This window comes from Drosophila melanogaster, chromosome 2R (assembly GCF_000001215.4).
Source record: "Drosophila melanogaster chromosome 2R".
NCBI classification, from domain to species: Eukaryota; Metazoa; Arthropoda; class Insecta; order Diptera; family Drosophilidae; genus Drosophila; species Drosophila melanogaster.
In genome coordinates, this window is record NT_033778.4 from 9,753,614 (window position 1) to 9,772,520 (window position 18,907).

Here is an 18,907-nt window from a genome sequence, read left to right on the forward strand (position 1 = left end):
TTTGACGTTTTAGTCTAATTAAATTAGCCACATCGCCGCTCGGCCCTCGGGAAAGGTATAAATTTCTGCGCGTTAGTAGCAGCGTGTAAATTTCGCAGGTGGCACACGTTCGGGCTGCGTCGCGGGTTGTCTCTCGGCGGGTTTTCGCCTTCAAAAGAGCTGAAATTCAGATATACATAAACTACAACACACATTGTACGGGAATTCGGGAGTTCGGTGGCCAAACGTATTGTTATAAAGTATATGCCAGCATACAATTCATAGTCGCAGTCCTCTCACCTAAGCCGGTCACATGAAATTCCAACGTCCATTGTGCCAGCGAGTCGAACAATTGCACACGTTTTTATGTGCCGGAATGCAAGAAGTACGTATCCGTACGCTTGGTTATAAGTGGCTTAAGTGCAGTCCGTGAGCCAACTGAATTACGTGGCTATATCCTTCATTCATTGTGCTCCTGGTTGCTCCTGACTGCTCCTGGTTGCTCCTGGCAGCTGCAGGTTGCTCCTACCTCTTCCGTTGATTGTCAAGTTGGGGCTGTGTGTGCGGAGCTTGTGGTCTGTGACTGCTGGAGTTTCGATTCAACTGGCTGCCATCGCGATAAGCCCTTCGTTTTTATGAACTCTGTAAAATACTCAAAATTTGTTCTAGTTTTAATGAACTCCAGTGCGCTTGCGACAAAATTATGATACTTCGATCGGTGCCAGGCAGAATTAACACATCTCGGCTGCAGAGGGAGAAATTAGAGTGAAATATCATATGCATTTTACATCGTATGTTAACCGAATAGTTTATACTTGTTATAATATATACAGGTGCAGATATAATCCCATTTCGATGGGCAGTCGCAGTATGCACCTGCTGTGCAGGTGAACAGCTATAAATCCATTTATAAACGCTTCCCATGAAGTGGCGGATAAAACCGAATTTATTGCGACATTTTTATGTCCGTCCGCATTTTCGCCCGTCCTCCGCACTTATATTTCTATTAAGTTAATTAAACAATGCACCATCGGGGCTCCTGGGGTAGTCAGAACCACCTTTTGTTGGTACCGGAAGTGTTTTTTATGGAACAACCGCCATGATGATGGTTCCGAGTTTTTGCCTGCCGCGCATACAAAGCACTTGCATTTTTTATGACCAGCCCAAACACTTTTAAATGCATCTGCAGCATCCGCATCCATATCCGCATGCAGATCCGCATCCGCAGGAGCATAAAGCCAGTTTAAAGCAAAAGCATGTAGACGGAATGCATTTTTTCTTTGCGGATTATCGAAAAAAGCTCCTTAAATATTCATTTTGGCATTGTGTTCACACATGCGGAGGAAGGCAGCGGAAAATAAAAATATTTTCATCGGGTGTGGGAAAATATTGGGAAACAAAGAAATTAATTCTAATGGGAGAAACGATTGGCGATGATGTGAACAATCCAATGAGAGCAGCAACAACTAATACAAACTGCAGTTCGTTGCTAATGAGATGAGTGCAATAAAAATGTAAATCAAAACAGAAAGCCGATTGAACAATTGGTCATAAGTGGTGCAATAAGTGCTCGCGAATTTGGTGTTCAGTGTGGCCTTTGGAATTGACCAGTAACAGTCGGGAAACAGTGAAACTGCACAGTGTCTAATCAACTCACTAAATTGGCAAAACTTAAATCTTGCCCATGCAGATGGCACTTAAAAAGGGTTTAGCCAGCTCGGTCAGTGGCGGAAATAAAAAGAAAAACATTATAAACAGCTTAAATAGAAACTTTTTGCACGCCGGAAACCAGAAACCATAAACCAAGTCAAAAACCACCAGACACACACACACACACACCAACACACACAAGCACACCCAGTTGGACATATAACTATGGACTATACAACTATGAGTACAAAAGCAAAATCAACTTGAAAGTTGCATGTGGCCCGGCTTAGTATTGGACTTTTTTGGCTTTGCCATTGTGTATATAAATATATATGCCATATATGTAAATATCGTTCACTTTTCACTGCAAGTGTGCAAAGCCCTGCGACATGAAGTCGGATTTTGAACTCTGAACCCTGGACTTGGTACATGGAATACTAGTTACGAACTGCTGGCGTTCGGTTAAGTGAAGTGCACTAACTCTAGAATGGGTCGCAAAAAGAAGCTGCCGACGGGCGTAAGTAGAAACCCATCCAGGATCCCGATCCAGATCCGTATCCAGCAAGTAGCATGTCTTAAAGCCGCCAGTATTAGCTAAACGCCGCTTACCTTAAACGCCTCCAATGCCATTTAGATGGAAGCCAGACAATCAGCCCAGCATCCTCCACTTTGCACTTAATTTTCTTGTATGTTTATTTTTTATTTATTTGCAATTCCGCATACACGATTTCCCCCTCGCCACATCGGCATGTACGTATGTGGCTCCTGCTCACCTGTCTCTTTAAATTATGCCAGGTATCGTCTGGCGTCAGCCACGCCTCCTCCGCCCCCAAATCGGTGGGCGGGTGCTGTGTGCCGCTGGGATTACCACAGCCTCTGCTGCTCGAGGAGAAGAAGTTCCTGCTGGCTGTCGAGCGCGGCGATATGCCGAATGTGCGCAGGTGAGTAGCGCTTTTCACGCCTCCGATGCCCAGCAGGGAGGGGGGGGGGGTGGGTGGTGTTTCTGTATGGCATCTTGGGCGGGAGGGATACACTGCAAGAAACTCTTACCACAATCAGGTGTTGGATGAGCATTAGTATTCAAAGTTAATGTACAAGCTTAGCTAATGAATGTATCAATCGAGTAGAACCTAATGTATATTGATATATTTAGCCTTCAATTTAAAAGAAATAGTTAAACACACTACCACATTTATCCGAGTGTAGGGTGTTCGAATAAAAACCCTGACATTTTTAGAGGGGTATCACGAGCTCCAATGGTGGCTTCGCCCAGGGTAACACAGGTGTTGACTGGGCTGGGTCGCACAGGTACCATAAATCCCATCGGGAGCCTCCTTGGGTTCTTTGGATGCGGTGCTGGTGGTGGGTTCAATTATTTGCACACTCGTCTGCCGCGGGCCTCAAAATGGTTACCTAACTGGCATCCCGGCAGCCACTTAATAAGCAATATGAGGCCTTCGACCCGGATACTTTACGCTCGTTTACGGCTTTGCTTTAACAAATGTACGATTAATTCCGTTTGCTGGCAATGAATAAGAGATAAGCCAAATTATCCAAATACTTTTCGGTTGCCACTTAAAGCTGTTAACATGCACAATCAATTCGAGAAACGAATCTTATTGAAAAGCAACTTTTCGGATAACTTAAGTTCCCTTACCTGAAAGCACAACTAAACCTTACTTTTTGTTGACATCCCAGGATGTCATTTATGAACAATTCTTTATTGTTTTCATCGGGCGAGTGATACGGTAACAACAAGCAAATGAGCCGTGTCCGGGGTTCCTGTTTCATTTGTGATTCCCAATACGCTTTGGAGGCATGCACGATGTCCATATAATCTTGCATCTAATGTGAAATTGTGGAAGTAGTGGCGAAGTTAGTGCTAGTCTTGGATCTTGAGTCTACATGGAAATACGGCAACAACAAGCAAATGGGCAGTGTCCTGGGTTCCTGTTCTTCGTGTGATGCTCCTTGCGATTTTTAGGCATGCAAGATAAACCTATAAGCTGACATCTTATGTGGGTAGGGTGGCGAAGCTAGACCTAGTTATGGATCTTAAATCAACTTGAATATTGAGGTGCTGACGGTGCGATGTGGGTAAAAGTGAAAGTGTGACGGCTATGACGTCTATGACGGCTATTTGGGACGTTTTGGGAACATTTAAAAGTTGATAAAACGGTATGGGTTGAAGCTTTTCATCTCGTCCAGGGTGTAGCGGTAGCGGATGCCCTTCGAAGGCTCCTCCTCGGAGCCGTTCGAGTCGTCCTCCTCCTCGCGGATCTCAGAGACCCGCTCCACCCGGATGCCCTTCATCTGGCAGGCGCGGCGGTACAGCTGCTCCTCCCGGTCCATGTAAAACTGGCACGATACGCTGTGATTCGGAACGGGCGGCGGTGGGATCATGGGACTAGCCCCAAATGGAATCCCTGCTGGCCCATACGTAGCCGGGGCAAACCAGTTGTTGACCAGACCGCCTCCGGGCACCAGCTTCACAGTCTGGGTCTCTACAAGATTTAACGAACATACTTTTCCTACACGAATCTTCCGAGAACACACTTGGCTATTGGCTCACCCTTGTTCTTTTGCGCCATTTTGATCACCAAGCTTTGACCCTCGGCGGCATCCATTGGGTATTGAGTTTTTTAATCGTTGGAGCGTACAAATAATTTAATCGCCTAATATTGGGTGTAGTGTGCAATCACTGTAATCGCGTCTTGGAAGCGGATTTAGTTTCTTTGAATTTAGTACAACAATTTATGTTGACGAACGTTCGTAAAATCAAAGATTTTTGGCCTTAAACACTGGCAGGTGAAAACTAGTTTTGACACATCAACGCCAGGATAACTAGATTTCGATTAATTGCCAGGCAATGTACACTGCAGTGTTGGAAAATTTGATATATTTCGTGGAGCTCCTCCAAGTCCAAAATTTTTAACAGCAATCACTTCTCGATTGAAGTTATTATTAATAAGATAAATACAAATTTCACAACATAAAAAAAAAAATCTTCTGCCTTTGAAAGTGTACATTTTTCAAGCTTAGACTCCATTAAACAATCATTGGACTACATAACCGGTGCAAACACAATTAAAATCGCAGGACCAAACAAATACGAACCAAAAAAGTGATGGTGCTCAGAAGAAGAAAAATTACTCCGACTTCGAAACGCAGCGAGGCAGAAATTTGATTGTACCAAAAGGTATGAAGATGCACGTAAGACCTTAGCAGCTGAAAAGACTCTTCAAAATTTCATAAGAAACAAAAAAATATCAATTTTCCAGACCTTTGTAGAAGAAATTTCCAAAAGCCTTTAAATCTAAGACAGCATCAAAAATTAAAAAAAAAAAATACAAACAGATTAAACGAACTTGCAACGCATGGGCTCCAGAAGAAGATGAATTCCTAAAAATGTTGAAAAACACTCAATCCACTAAAGCAATATCACCCGACCCAATAACTGTATTGTTTCTACATACTCGAAATCCATTTGAATGAATGGACTTTCTAATCTATCTAGCAAACAGAAAGCCAGACTCGCGCAATGACAATATAAAACAATATAAAAGCGGATCTATTTAATCTGCTTAACAGAATATGGTTATCAGCTCAAACCAGAGATCAAAGCTGTCCCGATACCCAAAAAAAGCATACCCTTCAGTGGTTTCAAGCTTTTTACCTATGTATATGTCTCATAAGCGTTCTGTTTAAGATAACAGAAAGGCTAATAAAAATTGGATTGGACCACCACATTTCATGTAATCTCGTGGACCTGGCCGCTAAAAATGCATCGACCAAAGGAATTTTCACCGTAGTAAGTTGAAGCATTAAAGATGCCACGACTGAAATTCACTTAAAAAGACAGGGAAAAGAAATAAACAGAATTTTCTGCAAACAAACAGCGGCGATACTGCACACTTTTCTCAGGCACATTAAAAAAACTATGGTTTAAAAATCCCAAATGTCTAATGTCAATAAGTCTACAGAAATCAAAATAATTACAAGACTTCTTAGCAAAAACGCATTTGACAATTATACTTTAAATAAAATGACCAACTTAACGTTGATAACGTATCCCACATCTTATTCAGCTGTTTCAAATACAACAATTTCAGCCCTGGAAAAACCAAAAATATAAACGCTTACTAAGACATCAAATTAAAATAAACCTATAAATCTTTACAATCTTAAGTCCTTGGCAATTTCCACGTACACGAGGGTGGCCAAATAATTTCACGACATTTAAGAATGACGCGGTAACGTAAAACACAAAAAAAAAAAAATAAATAAATAAAAATTTGATATTAGTCCCTTTTTCGGCGCCCAATTGATTGGGAAAGTTTGTTTGAAGGCTGCGGCCGCGATGTAATTAGAAACTTGGACTCCAACTTTTGACTTGACATCGGGAATTCTTGGGGCATCGGAAATCTGTGCACAGGAGAAGAAAAGAAAAGTTATTGTGGACCCTTCGGTGGGCGCCTAGCCCCAATTAGCAGCAATGCCACCCTCTTTATTAAGTAAATTCAAATAATTGCAGGATCCTGCAGAAGGCGCTGCGCCATCAGCACATCAACATCAACTGCATGGACCCATTGGGCCGTCGGGCCCTCACCCTAGCGATAGACAACGAGAACCTGGAGATGGTAGAGCTGCTCGTCGTCATGGGGGTGGAGACCAAGGACGCCCTACTGCACGCCATCAATGCGGAGTTTGTCGAGGCTGTGGAGCTCCTGCTCGAGCACGAGGAGCTTATCTACAAGGAGGGCGAGCCCTACGTAAGTCATTACACAGACACCTGGAGAAATCGAATGCTACTATACCATTTAATTAAAGCAGTACAAAAGAACAAAGAACGAAGCAAGAGTTTTAGTAGCTAAAGATACTTTTATTAAGATCATTCTACAATAATTTGGCAGTGGTGTTATTTGTTTATAGCCGTTGCTGTTTTTTCTTCAAACAAATATTTTATTTTGAGCAACAGTTCAGATATAGGGTAAAAATTAGATAACAGTTTACCATTTACTTAAAGATATTATATTTATAATTTGATAGTTTTAATTCACTGAGATACACATTATTCACAATGGGGGTTTAGGTCCTTTATCTACGTTTGGAACTTTTTTTCGCAGTGTATCCTTTGTTTTGTCTGCTGTGCTCAGCTAATTTGTAGCCCACATTATCGTCCGTAGGCGTTGAGGCCCTGTAAGTTGAAGCTAACACGATTTTAATCAGTTTCCGTGCGAGGAGCGTGGGGCGTTTGGATGGATGGTATGCTTGGAGTGGCCGGAGTGGCCCACCCATCGGGATCATCTTCGCCATTGGGCACGTACTCGCAGGATCTCGACTCTCGAGTGATTGGGAGTGTGCGATAAGCGGCCAACGACCAAGAACCCCCACATCCAACCACATCCATCCACATTCGCCCACATTCGCCCACATCCGTCCACATCCCCTCAAAATCCAGTACATTGAGGACCTCTCCGGCATACGGAGAACAGAGGACAGGATACGGTTTACGCTTATTGCAAATAAAGTCGTCTGGGCTCCGTCGGCCTCATATTTATGCACACAGGCACGCTTCATTAGGCAGCCATTGGGCGCTGTTGGAGCGTGAAAATTACTATTGTATCGCATATGCAATAAAACGTTTAACAGGCTTAATAACATCCACAAAACGATGAAGACGGCCCTCTTCGAGTGGGCCATTGAGCAGTTCCTGGAATAAGTTTAGGATATTTTGGAGGAACAGCCACCGAGATTGACAAAATGTAGTTCAGTCATGTGAGGCAGTAGACAAGTGTATTAAGTGGAATTCCGATTTCTACAATAACTTTATGTGCTTTACAATAAATGTAAATTTTTTTTTTAAAAATGTAACGTGTAGAAAGGTCTAAAATCGATTTTCGTGCTGATTAAAGTAATTCCCGATTATTTCACTAATTGTATGCTTACTTATTAATTAAATGTTACGTGTAACGAACAAGTAATATCAAGTTGCTTACTGAATAAAATCTTTCATGATTATTTGACTTCATTGAAAGTAATATTTTTTATAAAATGTTGCGTGCAACGCACATCTGATATCAAGTTGCTTACTGGATATTGTAGGCAATACTTTTTTAGCATTGAATTATTATATATATTGAAGTGAATATATTTTTTCTTTCCACAGAGTTGGCAAAAAGTAGACATAAACACGGCTATGTTTGCGCCGGATATCACGCCTCTGATGCTGGCCGCCCACAAGAACAACTTTGAGATACTTCGCATTCTGTTGGATCGCGGAGCAGCGGTGCCAGTGCCACATGATATACGGTGAGCTGGTACATCTAACATGGGTCCCATATCCCATTATTAATCACATTATTAAATATAGTTGCGGTTGTGAGGAGTGCGTCCGCCTGACCGCGGAGGACTCTCTGAGGCACTCCCTCTCCCGGGTGAACATCTACCGGGCTCTGTGCAGTCCATCGCTGATCTGCCTAACCTCCAACGACCCCATCATCACGGCCTTCCAGTTGTCCTGGGAACTGAGGAACCTGGCCCTCACCGAGCAGGAGTGCAAGTCAGAGTACATGGACCTGCGAAGGCAGTGCCAGAAGTTCGCCGTGGATCTGCTGGATCAGACGCGCACCTCCAACGAGCTGGCCATCATCCTGAACTACGATCCGCAGATGTCGAGCTATGAGCCCGGCGACCGGATGAGCCTGACCCGCCTGGTGCAGGCAATTTCCTACAAGCAAAAAAAGGTATGTTTCTCCGACGTGGTTCTGCTGCTAAAATTCTCCATTTCCTGCGATAGTTCGTTGCGCACTCGAATATTCAGCAATTACTGTCCTCGATTTGGTATGACGGCCTCCCCGGATTCCGGCGCAAGAGCATTGTGGACAAAGTCATCTGCATCGCCCAGGTGGCCGTGCTCTTCCCGCTCTACTGCCTCATCTACATGTGCGCCCCGAATTGCCGGACGGGCCAGTTGATGCGCAAGCCCTTTATGAAATTCCTGATCCATGCCTCCTCCTATTTGTTCTTCCTGTGTGAGTATGTCGAGTGCGGTCGGTGCACAAAGCAAACATGAGCATGAGCTCCATTGGAGGAGAAGCCCACAATGGACAGGTACCCTCAGTGGGATTGAAGCATTCAGTATCAAACTTTTTCTATTTTAATAACTAATATTATTTATTAATGAACTTTATTAAAAAAGTAATTAAGGTACTAAGCTTAATAGGCAATTAGAATAGAAACATGTTTTCTACTATGTTTCAACAGTTCAAATGTAATCAAATATATTAAGTACCCTTTATCTTTAAATGTATATCATTACAAATCTTTGTCATTAATCAAATGTGATGTGAAAAACTGCAGGGTATAAGAAATAACTTTACTTTGAGGAGGCGTCTCCCTCCGATTAAGAGCTCCTTCTCCTTCAGCTCCCCTTATGATAACACACCGAGTTGGGGACTCATTGTTGTTTGCCTTGCAGTCATCTTGATTCTGGTGTCTCAGCGAGCGGACGATGACTTTGTACGCATCTTCGGGACGACCAGGATGAAGAAGGAGCTGGCGGAGCAGGAGCTGCGTCAGCGAGGCCAGACACCCAGCAAGCTGGAGCTCATCGTGGTGATGTACGTGATTGGGTTCGTGTGGGAGGAGGTGCAGGAGATATTTGCCGTGGGCATGAAGAGTTATTTGCGCAACATGTGGAACTTCATCGACTTTCTGCGCAACAGTCTCTACGTGAGTGTGATGTGTTTAAGGTGAGCTTAAAATGTGCTTTTGTGAAATCTACTTTATAATGCCTTTACTACTCTCCTCCAGAGCCTTTGCCTACATCCAGCAGGCCACAGAAATAGCAAGGGATCCGCAGATGGCTTACATACCACGCGAGAAATGGCACGATTTTGACCCGCAACTAATAGCCGAAGGTCTCTTTGCGGCGGCCAATGTCTTCTCGGCCTTGAAGCTGGTGCACCTGTTCAGCATCAATCCGCACCTGGGTCCGCTGCAGATCTCCCTAGGTCGCATGGTCATCGATATAGTAAAATTTTTCTTTATCTACACCCTGGTGCTGTTCGCCTTCGCCTGTGGACTGAACCAACTGCTCTGGTACTTTGCCGCCCTGGAGAAGAGCAAGTGCTATGTCCTGCCGGGTGGCGAGGCGGATTGGGGCTCACACGGAGACTCCTGCATGAAATGGCGCCGGTTTGGCAAGTAAGTCCAGTCAGCAGGCCAATTAGCCGCCGGTCAGTTGGTGCCCACTCATTCAATGTCCCCATATCCGTTCCCGCAGCCTTTTCGAGTCCTCGCAGTCGCTCTTTTGGGCCAGCTTTGGGATGGTCGGACTGGACGACTTCGAGCTCAGTGGCATCAAGTCGTATACGCGATTCTGGGGACTGCTCATGTTCGGCTCGTACAGCGTCATTAACGTGATTGTGCTGCTGAATCTGCTCATCGCCATGATGTCCAATTCGTATGCCATGATTGATGTAAGTTCGGACCCCTTCAGCAACTCTTATGTAAGGGCTATTCAACTCTTTTGTTTTTTCCAGGAGCACTCGGACACGGAGTGGAAGTTTGCCCGAACCAAGTTGTGGATGAGCTATTTCGAGGACAGTGCCACCCTGCCGCCACCCTTCAATGTCCTGCCCTCCGTCAAGTGGGTCATCAGGATTTTCCGCAAGTCTAGCAAGACCATCGATCGTCAACGCTCCAAGGTGAGTCCGTGGAGAAAGTGAAGCATTAAAGATCCGTTTATAACAAGAGAAGCTTTCGTTGAAAATAAATCTGCAATAACTCACACGATATATTTAAAGAGCACTTTAATGTCCTATTTATTGGTGTGTATTTCTTTCATTTCAACAGAAACGAAAGGAGCAGGAGCAGTTTAGCGAGTATGATAATATAATGCGCTCCCTGGTTTGGCGATATGTGGCCGCCATGCATCGCAAGTTCGAGAATAATCCCGTATCGGAGGACGATATCAATGAGGTCAAGAGTGAGATCAATACGATGCGTTATGAGATGCTCGAGATATTCGAGAACAGCGGAATGGATGTTTCCTCGGCCAACAAAAAGGAGAGGCGTAAGTTGACGTCTCTTTATAAATCTATGAAGTACCATGTCGAGGATCCTTTCAGAACCACGACCTCGGCGTATCAAAGTGTGGGAACGGCGCTTGATGAAGGGCTTCCAGGTGGCGCCAGTGCAAAATGGCTGTGAGCTCGATGCCTTTGGGAATGTAAACGGGCAGGGAGAAATGCAGGAGATCAAGGTGGAGTCCATACCCTCAAAGCCAGCCAAGGAAACCGCCAAGGAGCGATTCCAGCGAGTGGCCCGCACCGTACTTCTTCAGTCCACTACCCACAAGTGGAACGTGGTGCTTCGTGCTGCCAAGGATTCCCAAATAGGTCGCTGCACCAAAAACGAGCGGAAGAGCCTCCAGAATCTGGGCAGGGCCATCGAAGAGGCCAAGAGGTGGGATTATTACTCATTGGTTTAGTAAAATCTACTATTAATGATCCATTCTCTTCCAGGCTTATAATGCTCAATCCAGGTTGTCCCTCCGGTCGGGAGTCACCGATTCGCATCGAGTTCGAGGATGAGAAGACGAGCACTTTGCTGGAGCTACTCAACCAAATCAGTGCTGAGATTAGCGATAGTGAAAAACCTAAAATTAGGCCCATCTGGCGGCCACCACTTAAGACAGTGCCTGCCCGGGCAATGGCCGCCAATAACACCAGGTCTCTCACAGCTCCCGAGCTGAAGATCAGCAGGAAATCCTCACCAGCTCCCACTCCGACTCCAACTCCAGGAGTTTCCCACACTGCTCTTTCGCAATTCCGAAACCGAGAGCTTCCATTGTGTCCCAGCAAGCTGATAGCGAACTCGGCACCATCTGCTCCCACTGCTCCTCCTAAGAAATCAGCACCAACTGCTCCTACACCCACCTATAAGCCCACCACCCACGCCCCCTTCTCCGTGGAGGGCGGCAACCGGGAAAACACTCGTGCCTCAGATGGTGTGCGCTCCGATAATTCGAATTTCGACATCCACGTGGTCGATCTGGACGAGAAGGGCGGGCACTTGGGCAGGGATAATGTTTCCGACATTAGCTCCATTGCCAGCACGAGTCCCCAGCGGCCAAAGCATCGAAACTAAATGTGATTGTGGCATGGACACGGGTGATAAATCTACATAGGTCCACTAGATGCCTTCCGTATATTCTAGTTACACACTTGTATTTATCCGTAAAGAAGGAATAAAGTTATTTAGGCAAATTAAGTGGGAGGCGCTTGTTATTTGTGAGAATAGCTTTTGCATATAGTCAATGAAGCGTCCTTAGAATGAAGCAACCATGACTGACCCTCCGGGGCTTAAGTTCTTTCTGGTGAAAACGTGCGTAAAGTCGCAAGCCAGGAGCATCAAAGGCAATTGAGATACAAACATACACAAGTCGGCGGATAAACGAAAGAATTATAAATTCAATTTGATGTCGTATCAATTGATTTGGGCCACAACTTTTTGCCGCTTGGCCTGCCGCTTCCAGTACTGCTCTTTTTTTGGGGCTTCTATATATGTAAATTGAGGTCCTTGGCCAAGTTGGAGGGAGTGGTAGCTGCGGCTGGCATTTGATTTTGATGACGCGTGGCACTTTGAAATTTATGCGCCACTCTAAACACACTTTGTATGCGTCGTGTGTCTCGAAAAGATGATGAACGTTCGAAGTTTCAGAACGTGTACGTATTTTTTTTTTGGCAACAATGTTTCAGGTGTGCTTGTGTGTTTTGCATGAAACCTGATGCTTTTTTTGGCTAACACTCAGCGGGGATAAGCGCAGGAATTATTGTTTATTGGGGGAAACATTTGGGTTTTCAGCCAGAATTAAGATAAATACAAATGCCGTTTTCCTCTGCTTTTTTATGACGGAGTGGGCAATAATATATGTAAATGTGATTAGGTTACACATAATTCAGCAGATGCAAAAGGTGACATGAAGAACCAGATATTTATACTCAGATGAAAAGCTGCTTAACTTCTTCACAAGTACTTGGTATGCGAGAAACGTTTGTGGCCTCTGTATCCGATTACCTGCCGAATGCCAAAAAGCAGAGAAATTCGAAAATTCCAAAAATTCCGTTTATTTACACAAATTCATTTGAATTCCAGACAACATACGAGTTCTCACTATTTCGATAGGCAGACAAATGTACACAGAGATGGGCTAGTTTGGGTTAATTACACAGTTCACTTAGCCTATGATTCAAGCATTCGGATTGCAGATTGAAGATTGCAGATGGTTGGGAGAGGAGGATTAGGATGAGCACATTATCCATCCGCGCGGGCCAGCTTCAGTCGCACGGCAATGCGTTTGCACTTCCACATGAGCTGCGTTTCCAGGATGCTGAAGGACATCGCAACCAGGACGAGTCCCAGAAGCAAGTAAGCGCAGCAGGCGTATAGCTGCAACTCAGGCCCGTTAAAGCTCCGCGCGGGCACAAAATCACCGTATCCAATGGTCGACAGGGTAACAAAACAGAAGTACGCTCCGTCCACCAGCGACCAGTTCTCCCACAGAGCGAAGATCACGGTGCCCACGCAGATGTAGCTGGCCAGGATGAGCAGCACCAGGCTGATGGGCACCTGCCGACCGTCCGCCTTCTCGTCCTCCTCCTCGGAGTCCTCCGCCTCGCGGCAGTCCTTGCCGTCGCAGTGGTAGCGCAACTTCTTCAGCACAAACTGCTCGCTGCCGTGTTGCATGTACTCCTCGTCGTCGGAGGTCTCCGTGTTGTTCGCCGTACTGTCGTACAGCGTTCCAGAGGCGTGTCTGTGGCAACGGCGAGTCAGCAGCAGCGTCTTGCGGCTCAGCGGCTGCAGTGTGTGGCGGTTGAAGGCGGTGTTGCGGGTGGTATTCTCGCCCGAGTCCTGCGGCACACTCAAAGGACTCGCTATCAGCGGCACTCGGGACGGCGTTCCGTGCGGACAGTTGCTGCGAAATGATAGGAAACACGGATGGACAATAAATATTTATGTTGCAGCTGACCATAAAACATATCAATTAGGCATAAAAAGCTAACCCCCGAGCAACCTCAGGTCGTAAAAAAGGAAATAGCTGGGCTGACCTCCAATCAATAAAGCATAAAACTGTCGGTTCACGTGGGCTACACCGGCTTGGAACATGAGGCGTATGCATTACATTCAGACAGCTTTGTTATATTCAGAAGACCAACTATAAAAAACGACGTCCGACGGCTGGAAAGAGCTTCAGTTCTCTATTCTGTTTTTTAAATGTGTAAATTAAGAAAGTAGGAAAGACCAAAATATAAGTCCATCATTTGTCCTTCCAATGAAATTATTCATTTATACTGATGCACTTCTAGTAGAGCTTTAGTTGGCTTTAAGTGAAAAGTTGCCCAAACAGCCTTAAAACTGAGTCTCAATCACATCAAGTCAAAATTTCAAGTCCCAAATCGAGTCTGATTTGATTGACAATCCAAATACCCCTTGAGTTGCCACGAACGAGGGTCTCGAGAACTTGCAACAGTCTGCGGGGAATTCTCGTTGGACGGCACTCCGGTTGCCTCGAGTTCACTCTGTCAAACCAATTTGGCGAACATTTATTGAACTTGGCCAAAAGCCTCTCGGGATGGCGAGCTCTTGGCTGGGCAAACACTTGCTCGAGATGCACTTGCAGAGCATTGAGATTGGCCGAAGAAGTGCCAGAGAACTACTTCCGATTTCGGCATCGGTCAATAAGGACAACATCACGTACACGTTTACCCAAAGCAAGAAGGATAGAAGGAGCAACCAGGCAGGAGCACTGTTGGCTTGGGATGCTGCGATTAATTGACCCGATTCATTGCGAGTGAGTGCCCGGCTCGGCTCGGCTTACAATTAATTACAGACAAGGCTGAAACTGAAACCAAAGAGTGTATGTATATACATATATACTACATACATATATCTGCCACAGGGCGCCCCGCGACGCGTGCCCAGGTTCACTGTCAAAATTAATTACCAGATGCTGCTGCTGCTGCTGCTGCTACTGCTTTTTATTAAATAAAATGCTCAAAATGTGCGCTCAAAAAGGCGAAGGAAACCATCATCAGAAGCGGAGCACTCTTCACTCTGGCAGAAAATGGCAGCCGGAAAAGGGGAGGCAGCCACCGCAGGGGGGAGCGCGAATTCGCAAGGCTGTTCAAGGGAAAGTGGGTGGCTTGGGTGGCTTGGAAGGGTCGCAGTGTGCATCATGCAGATTGTGAAGTGTTGATTTAAAGTGTTGCTGGCAGGCTGGAAGTTTGTTTTGGAAATTAAATTAACAGTTTTCCCCCAGCGTTTGGTTTTCGATTTTAGATGGCAACAAGCCAAGGCTTTAATCAAACGCAACTTAAGCACCTGGAGTTATCCCCTTGGGATTCTTTCCTTCACAGAGAAGAAAATGCGAATCAATCTTTTTTGGAGCTCTTTTACTGCACTAAAACAGAAAGAACCCTAAATTTGAGAAATTTGGCTATAGTCGAATTATATAAATTTTAAAATGTAACTCAATAAGTAATTTATATTTCTGTTGTTTTTGCATCATCAGAAGAATCAGTGGGCCTGATCTAAACCCACATTATTTCTTTGGTTCCAGACATCTGCACTTTTATACGGACGGACACGACTTGATCGACTTTGCTTATCCAAAATAAAAGATTGAAAACGCTTTCAGCTCAATTGAATATGATTTTCATGCGCTTTTACCATACTGGTTCCATTTGCATTCTACATACCTCAAACGCTCCCGTTCCTGCTCATCCTCGTCCTCCATGATGTCCACGTTGCCCGTGGAGTTGGCGCTTAGAAGAGCCGACAATGTGGATGCTGCCGAGGAGGCTGTTGTAGTGGCTGCACCCATTGATGTTACTGGAAGGGGTGCAGCAGCAGCACCCATGCCACAGACACCTGCGGCCATAAAACCGTTATCGGTCAGAGCGGCTGCCCCTCTGCCGGCTCCGCTGACAAGCATTGGTGCTCCAGCCGTGGGTGCTGGTCCTGATCCGCCTTTAATTCCAGCTGACAGCTGTGGGCTTGTTGCTGCGGCTGTGTAGGTCAACAAAGGACTTGCGGCGGTGCCTGTTGCTGGTGACCCCGAATGGGGTGGCGGCAATAAATCATGTCTGCCGGATAAGTCTGGCGATCCCGTTCCGCAGTCCATCAGTGCGTTGATCTCTTGTGGCAATGGCTTCGCCACGAACTTGGCCCGCCGCACAGCTGCAATTGTTAAAAAATATTTAAATAATTTAATATTCATAATACGTAATGTATGCATTATACAACGAATACGCAGTTGAAAAGGTTAAACGAGAACTAAAACAGACCTTGGTAAAATTGTATTTCAATAACAAAATTAAACGAAACACACACACACAGCCCAAAAATAAAAAAAGTTGCCGCACAAATTGGCAAAACAACTTCCGGCAACTGCCACACACGGTTAGATTATCCCGTTAGCCCGTTAGTTCCCCCGGAAGTGGCAGTGGCAGCAGCGGGAAAAGCCGGAAAAGTTGTGCATTTAGCCTCGTCACTCGAGTAGTGGGGGAAACACTGGGCCACACTGTGAAAATTATTTGCTTTGCATTTTCAAAGTTCGCCCAACAATGCAACAATGTGGCGGAACGCTTCGGATTCGGATTCGGATCCGGATCCGGATTCACATTGCCATGCCCGTGCCCCCGACTTGTGGACCAAAAGTTTGGCGTTAGCTTTCATTAGCGGCTGCCAGTGGCAGAGTCATCGCGATGTCAGGGGGCACTGCAACATCTGGCGCTCCACACAGTGGGCAATTGCCGAGGTCGGGGGCGCTACATTCCCTCCACTATTCACCGCTGTGGTAAATTATTCAGCGCACTTTGTTGCAGCGTTGTGAAATAAGGGCATTACAGCTATTAGGGGTTAAGCTATTCATTTCTATTTGCTTTAATGGGTCAAACTTTAAAATCGAAATAGGATAGTAGTTCCTTCTATATACAAATATTTCGGACACTAAGTAGTGAATAACTTTCCTGGTCCTTGGAGACGTAAAAAAGAACTAAATTTATTAATTTGGTAGATTTAAGTTCCTGCAAGTTCCTTTATAAATTTTTTTTATATAAAACTATATCAGGATACTGTTCCCACTGTGCTGACATTAAAGTTTCTTTGGAAAAGGGGAAGGAAGCTACCATCTTTCAGTTTAGTGCTGTCAGCAGGACACCAGAAGTCCGCGGTGCAGCCCGGAGTGAACCCTTCTGCTCCGGACATGGCCAATTTGAAAATATTTACTTAAACTTGGACACCACACACACATGTACTGGCTTTTAGAGCGAGTAGCAAAGAAAGACATTCATTAGAGTGCAGGACTGTATATATATATAGCACTATATATCCGGACGCGCAGGAAAGTCACTTTGGACCTGCGGTCAGTGGTGTGGCAGCAACTTTAGCAGTGCTTTAATGGTGCGGTTGGCCGCGGACTCGGACTCCGGGGAGTGGGATCCCCTATTCCAGTGTCGTGTCCCAGTACCACTGGCAGACAATTAACATGCATGGGGAATCAATGGCGGGGGCGATGGCGATGGCGATGGCGATGTCTTCCGTTCGGAGACAAATGACCGGTTCTCACGCTAGATTTTGCTGCGAAATTAAGCGGAATCCTTTGACAAAACGAGTCACGTGCCGTCGCCTCAATGACAAAGAGCTGTTAACTTTAATGAGTTTTGCATGCGTTGCACAAGCTGAGAGCTCAACGCAACCGGCGGGACTGTCATCTTTATGCCAACTCATCATTATCGTCAATAAAACTGTCGCACATGTCGAAAGTTGCCTCAAGTGCATGTTGTCCTTATCCTTACGTCCTTGTTGCTGTTGCTGTTGATGTCCTGGCATGTCGAGCAGCACAAGTTGAAAACTTTTAATGCCAGCGAAGTGTGTGTCTGCTTTACTCTGTCATTTTAACACGCTGCTGCAAGCTGCTGATGATGATGATGATGATGAAAATTGTTATATAATTGAAAGCGTAAATGAGCACTGTGGCGTTGAAGGGGGACATCCGAGGGGGGCTTCGTCCTGCGACAGCAGGGCGTATGATTGATTGATTACTGTTCGTTCGGTTTTGTTTCGGGGCTCAGGTTAAGCCAAATCTGTCAGCAGAACATTTTCGGTTTTCGCCTGCCATTAGGGCTGGTGCAAATTGTTCATCCAATTATATTCCATTTTCCTTTGTTCGATTTATGCAAATTTCCCACCGCACCAGCATTAGCACTTATTAACAATTCACAAATATCTGGTAAATTACTTCAATTATTTTAGAATTCACCTTAAAACACTAGCACATTTAATTTCAAAAATGTGGCATATGTAAAGCAAATTATTGCTGGCTACAATACAGTTAGTTGTAAATTGATTTGGCCTACAAATTGTTTTAATCTTTGTTTCTTTAATTACTTTTTCGAAAACTAATTGAAAAATTCGAAATAATAGCTGAGTATAGTAGTTGAATTTTCGACATTTTCATAGTTCAATTTCCTACCGAAGGGCAATAAACAATGCGATTCATCACTTACCGTGCACGCTGGCTGTTTGGTAGGCCGGAGGCGGTGGCAAAGTGATGGCCTCCAGGGTGGAAGTGGATGCCTCGGATGCTGTCACGAGATTCACGGCTGTTGCATCCTGAAGTCCAGAAGCCAACACTCGATGCTTCCCGGATGCGGGTTGCAAGTGTATCGTGTGGTACTTGACCAGCGGCTGGGAACCGAGGGTAGTGTTTCCCAGTGCATTGCCATTCGGATTCTGGGTTGGGTGGGCTTGGTTGTGGGCGGGACTGCCCGGGGCGGAGGGGGCGTGGCCGAACGGAAAGTAGATCGTTGCTGTCGCGGGCGCATAACAATTTGGCGGCACTGTGAGCGGCATTCGCAGCATGCTGCTGGGCACAGCCACGAAGTTCTGTTGCAGTTGCTGCTGCTGCTGCTGCAGCTGCATCTGATGATGTTGTCGCGGGAGTGTTGCTGTCGATAATTGCTGCTGCTGCTGCAGTTGTTGCTGTTGCGGTGCGTATTTCAGCAGCGCACTGCCCGATGTCGTTGTCATTAGCATGACATCCGGCTGCTGCGGCTGCTGCTGCTGCTGCTGGTAGAAGTGCTGCTGCGGATTCAAGTTGCGCAACAATTGACAGGCATCTGCTGACCGCACGGAACAAAAGGAGAAACAGACGTGTTCAAGATGATTAACGACTTGCAATTGTGCTGACAATACAATTAGCATCCGA

General features: G+C 45.5%; 3 protein-coding genes and 1 non-coding gene across 7 annotated transcripts in view; 2 read left to right on the forward strand and 2 right to left on the reverse strand.

Moving 5' to 3' along the window:
• Window positions 1-83: 83 nt before the first annotated feature.
• trpl (transient receptor potential-like) lies at window positions 84-11,905 on the forward strand. Of its 3 annotated transcripts, none has more exons than NM_165694.3 (14): window positions 84-364; window positions 2,001-2,146; window positions 2,425-2,570; window positions 6,164-6,401; window positions 7,799-7,941; window positions 8,003-8,375; window positions 8,429-8,663; window positions 9,110-9,383; window positions 9,445-9,837; window positions 9,917-10,112; window positions 10,176-10,340; window positions 10,489-10,708; window positions 10,764-11,100; window positions 11,160-11,905. In NM_165694.3, the coding sequence occupies exons 2-14, from the start codon at window positions 2,117-2,119 to the stop codon at window positions 11,782-11,784; spliced, it is 3,375 nt and encodes a 1,124-aa protein (NP_724822.1). In that variant the 5' UTR covers window positions 84-364; window positions 2,001-2,116; the 3' UTR covers window positions 11,785-11,905. The 3 variants fall into 3 exon arrangements, with proteins under 3 accessions (NP_724822.1, NP_476895.1, NP_724823.2); NM_057547.5 differs by having other exon boundaries at window positions 84-239; NM_165695.2 differs by having other exon boundaries at window positions 84-226.
• On the reverse strand, window positions 2,680-4,455 carry CG1690 (uncharacterized protein). Of its 2 annotated transcripts, none has more exons than NM_001273904.1 (2): window positions 4,202-4,455; window positions 2,680-4,133 (listed from the first exon to the last, which is right to left on the reverse strand). In NM_001273904.1, the coding sequence occupies exons 1-2, from the start codon at window positions 4,254-4,256 to the stop codon at window positions 3,790-3,792; spliced, it is 399 nt and encodes a 132-aa protein (NP_001260833.1). In that variant the 5' UTR covers window positions 4,257-4,455; the 3' UTR covers window positions 2,680-3,789. The 2 variants fall into 2 exon arrangements, with proteins under 2 accessions (NP_001260833.1, NP_610515.1); NM_136671.3 differs by having other exon boundaries at window positions 3,315-4,133.
• Window positions 11,906-12,734: 829 nt separating the features above from the next.
• On the forward strand, window positions 12,735-13,901 carry asRNA:CR44205 (antisense RNA:CR44205). Its single transcript, NR_124489.1, has one exon.
• Window positions 12,751-18,907, reverse strand: part of CG1688 (uncharacterized protein) — a 40,512-nt gene continuing 34,355 nt past the window's right edge. The window contains exons 7-9 of the mRNA NM_136672.3: window positions 18,207-18,818; window positions 15,396-15,876; window positions 12,751-13,612 (exon numbers count right to left, since the gene is read on the reverse strand). Of these exons, the coding sequence (NP_610516.1) occupies window positions 12,952-13,612; window positions 15,396-15,876; window positions 18,207-18,818 (1,754 nt within the window). The 3' untranslated portion in view covers window positions 12,751-12,951. The remainder of the gene's footprint in view (window positions 13,613-15,395; window positions 15,877-18,206; window positions 18,819-18,907) is intronic.

What these genes read in the sequence shown, in the direction of transcription:
- trpl (NM_165694.3), top strand. Translation starts at nt 2,117, where the DNA reads ATGGGTCGCAAAAAGAAGCTGCCGACGGGC. An exon ending in ACAAGGAGGGCGAGCCCTAC is followed by an intron (nt 6,402 to 7,798) that starts GTAAGTCATTAC and finishes TTCTTTCCACAG; the next exon opens with AGTTGGCAAAAAGTAGACAT. An exon ending in GTGAGTGTGATGTGTTTAAG is followed by an intron (nt 9,384 to 9,444) that starts GTGAGCTTAAAA and finishes ACTCTCCTCCAG; the next exon opens with AGCCTTTGCCTACATCCAGC.
- CG1690 (NM_001273904.1), bottom strand. Translation starts at nt 4,256, where the DNA reads ATGGATGCCGCCGAGGGTCAAAGCTTGGTGATCAAAATGGCGCAAAAG. An exon ending in AATGGCGCAAAAGAACAAGG is followed by an intron (nt 4,134 to 4,201) that starts GTGAGCCAATAG and finishes TAAATCTTGTAG; the next exon opens with AGACCCAGACTGTGAAGCTG.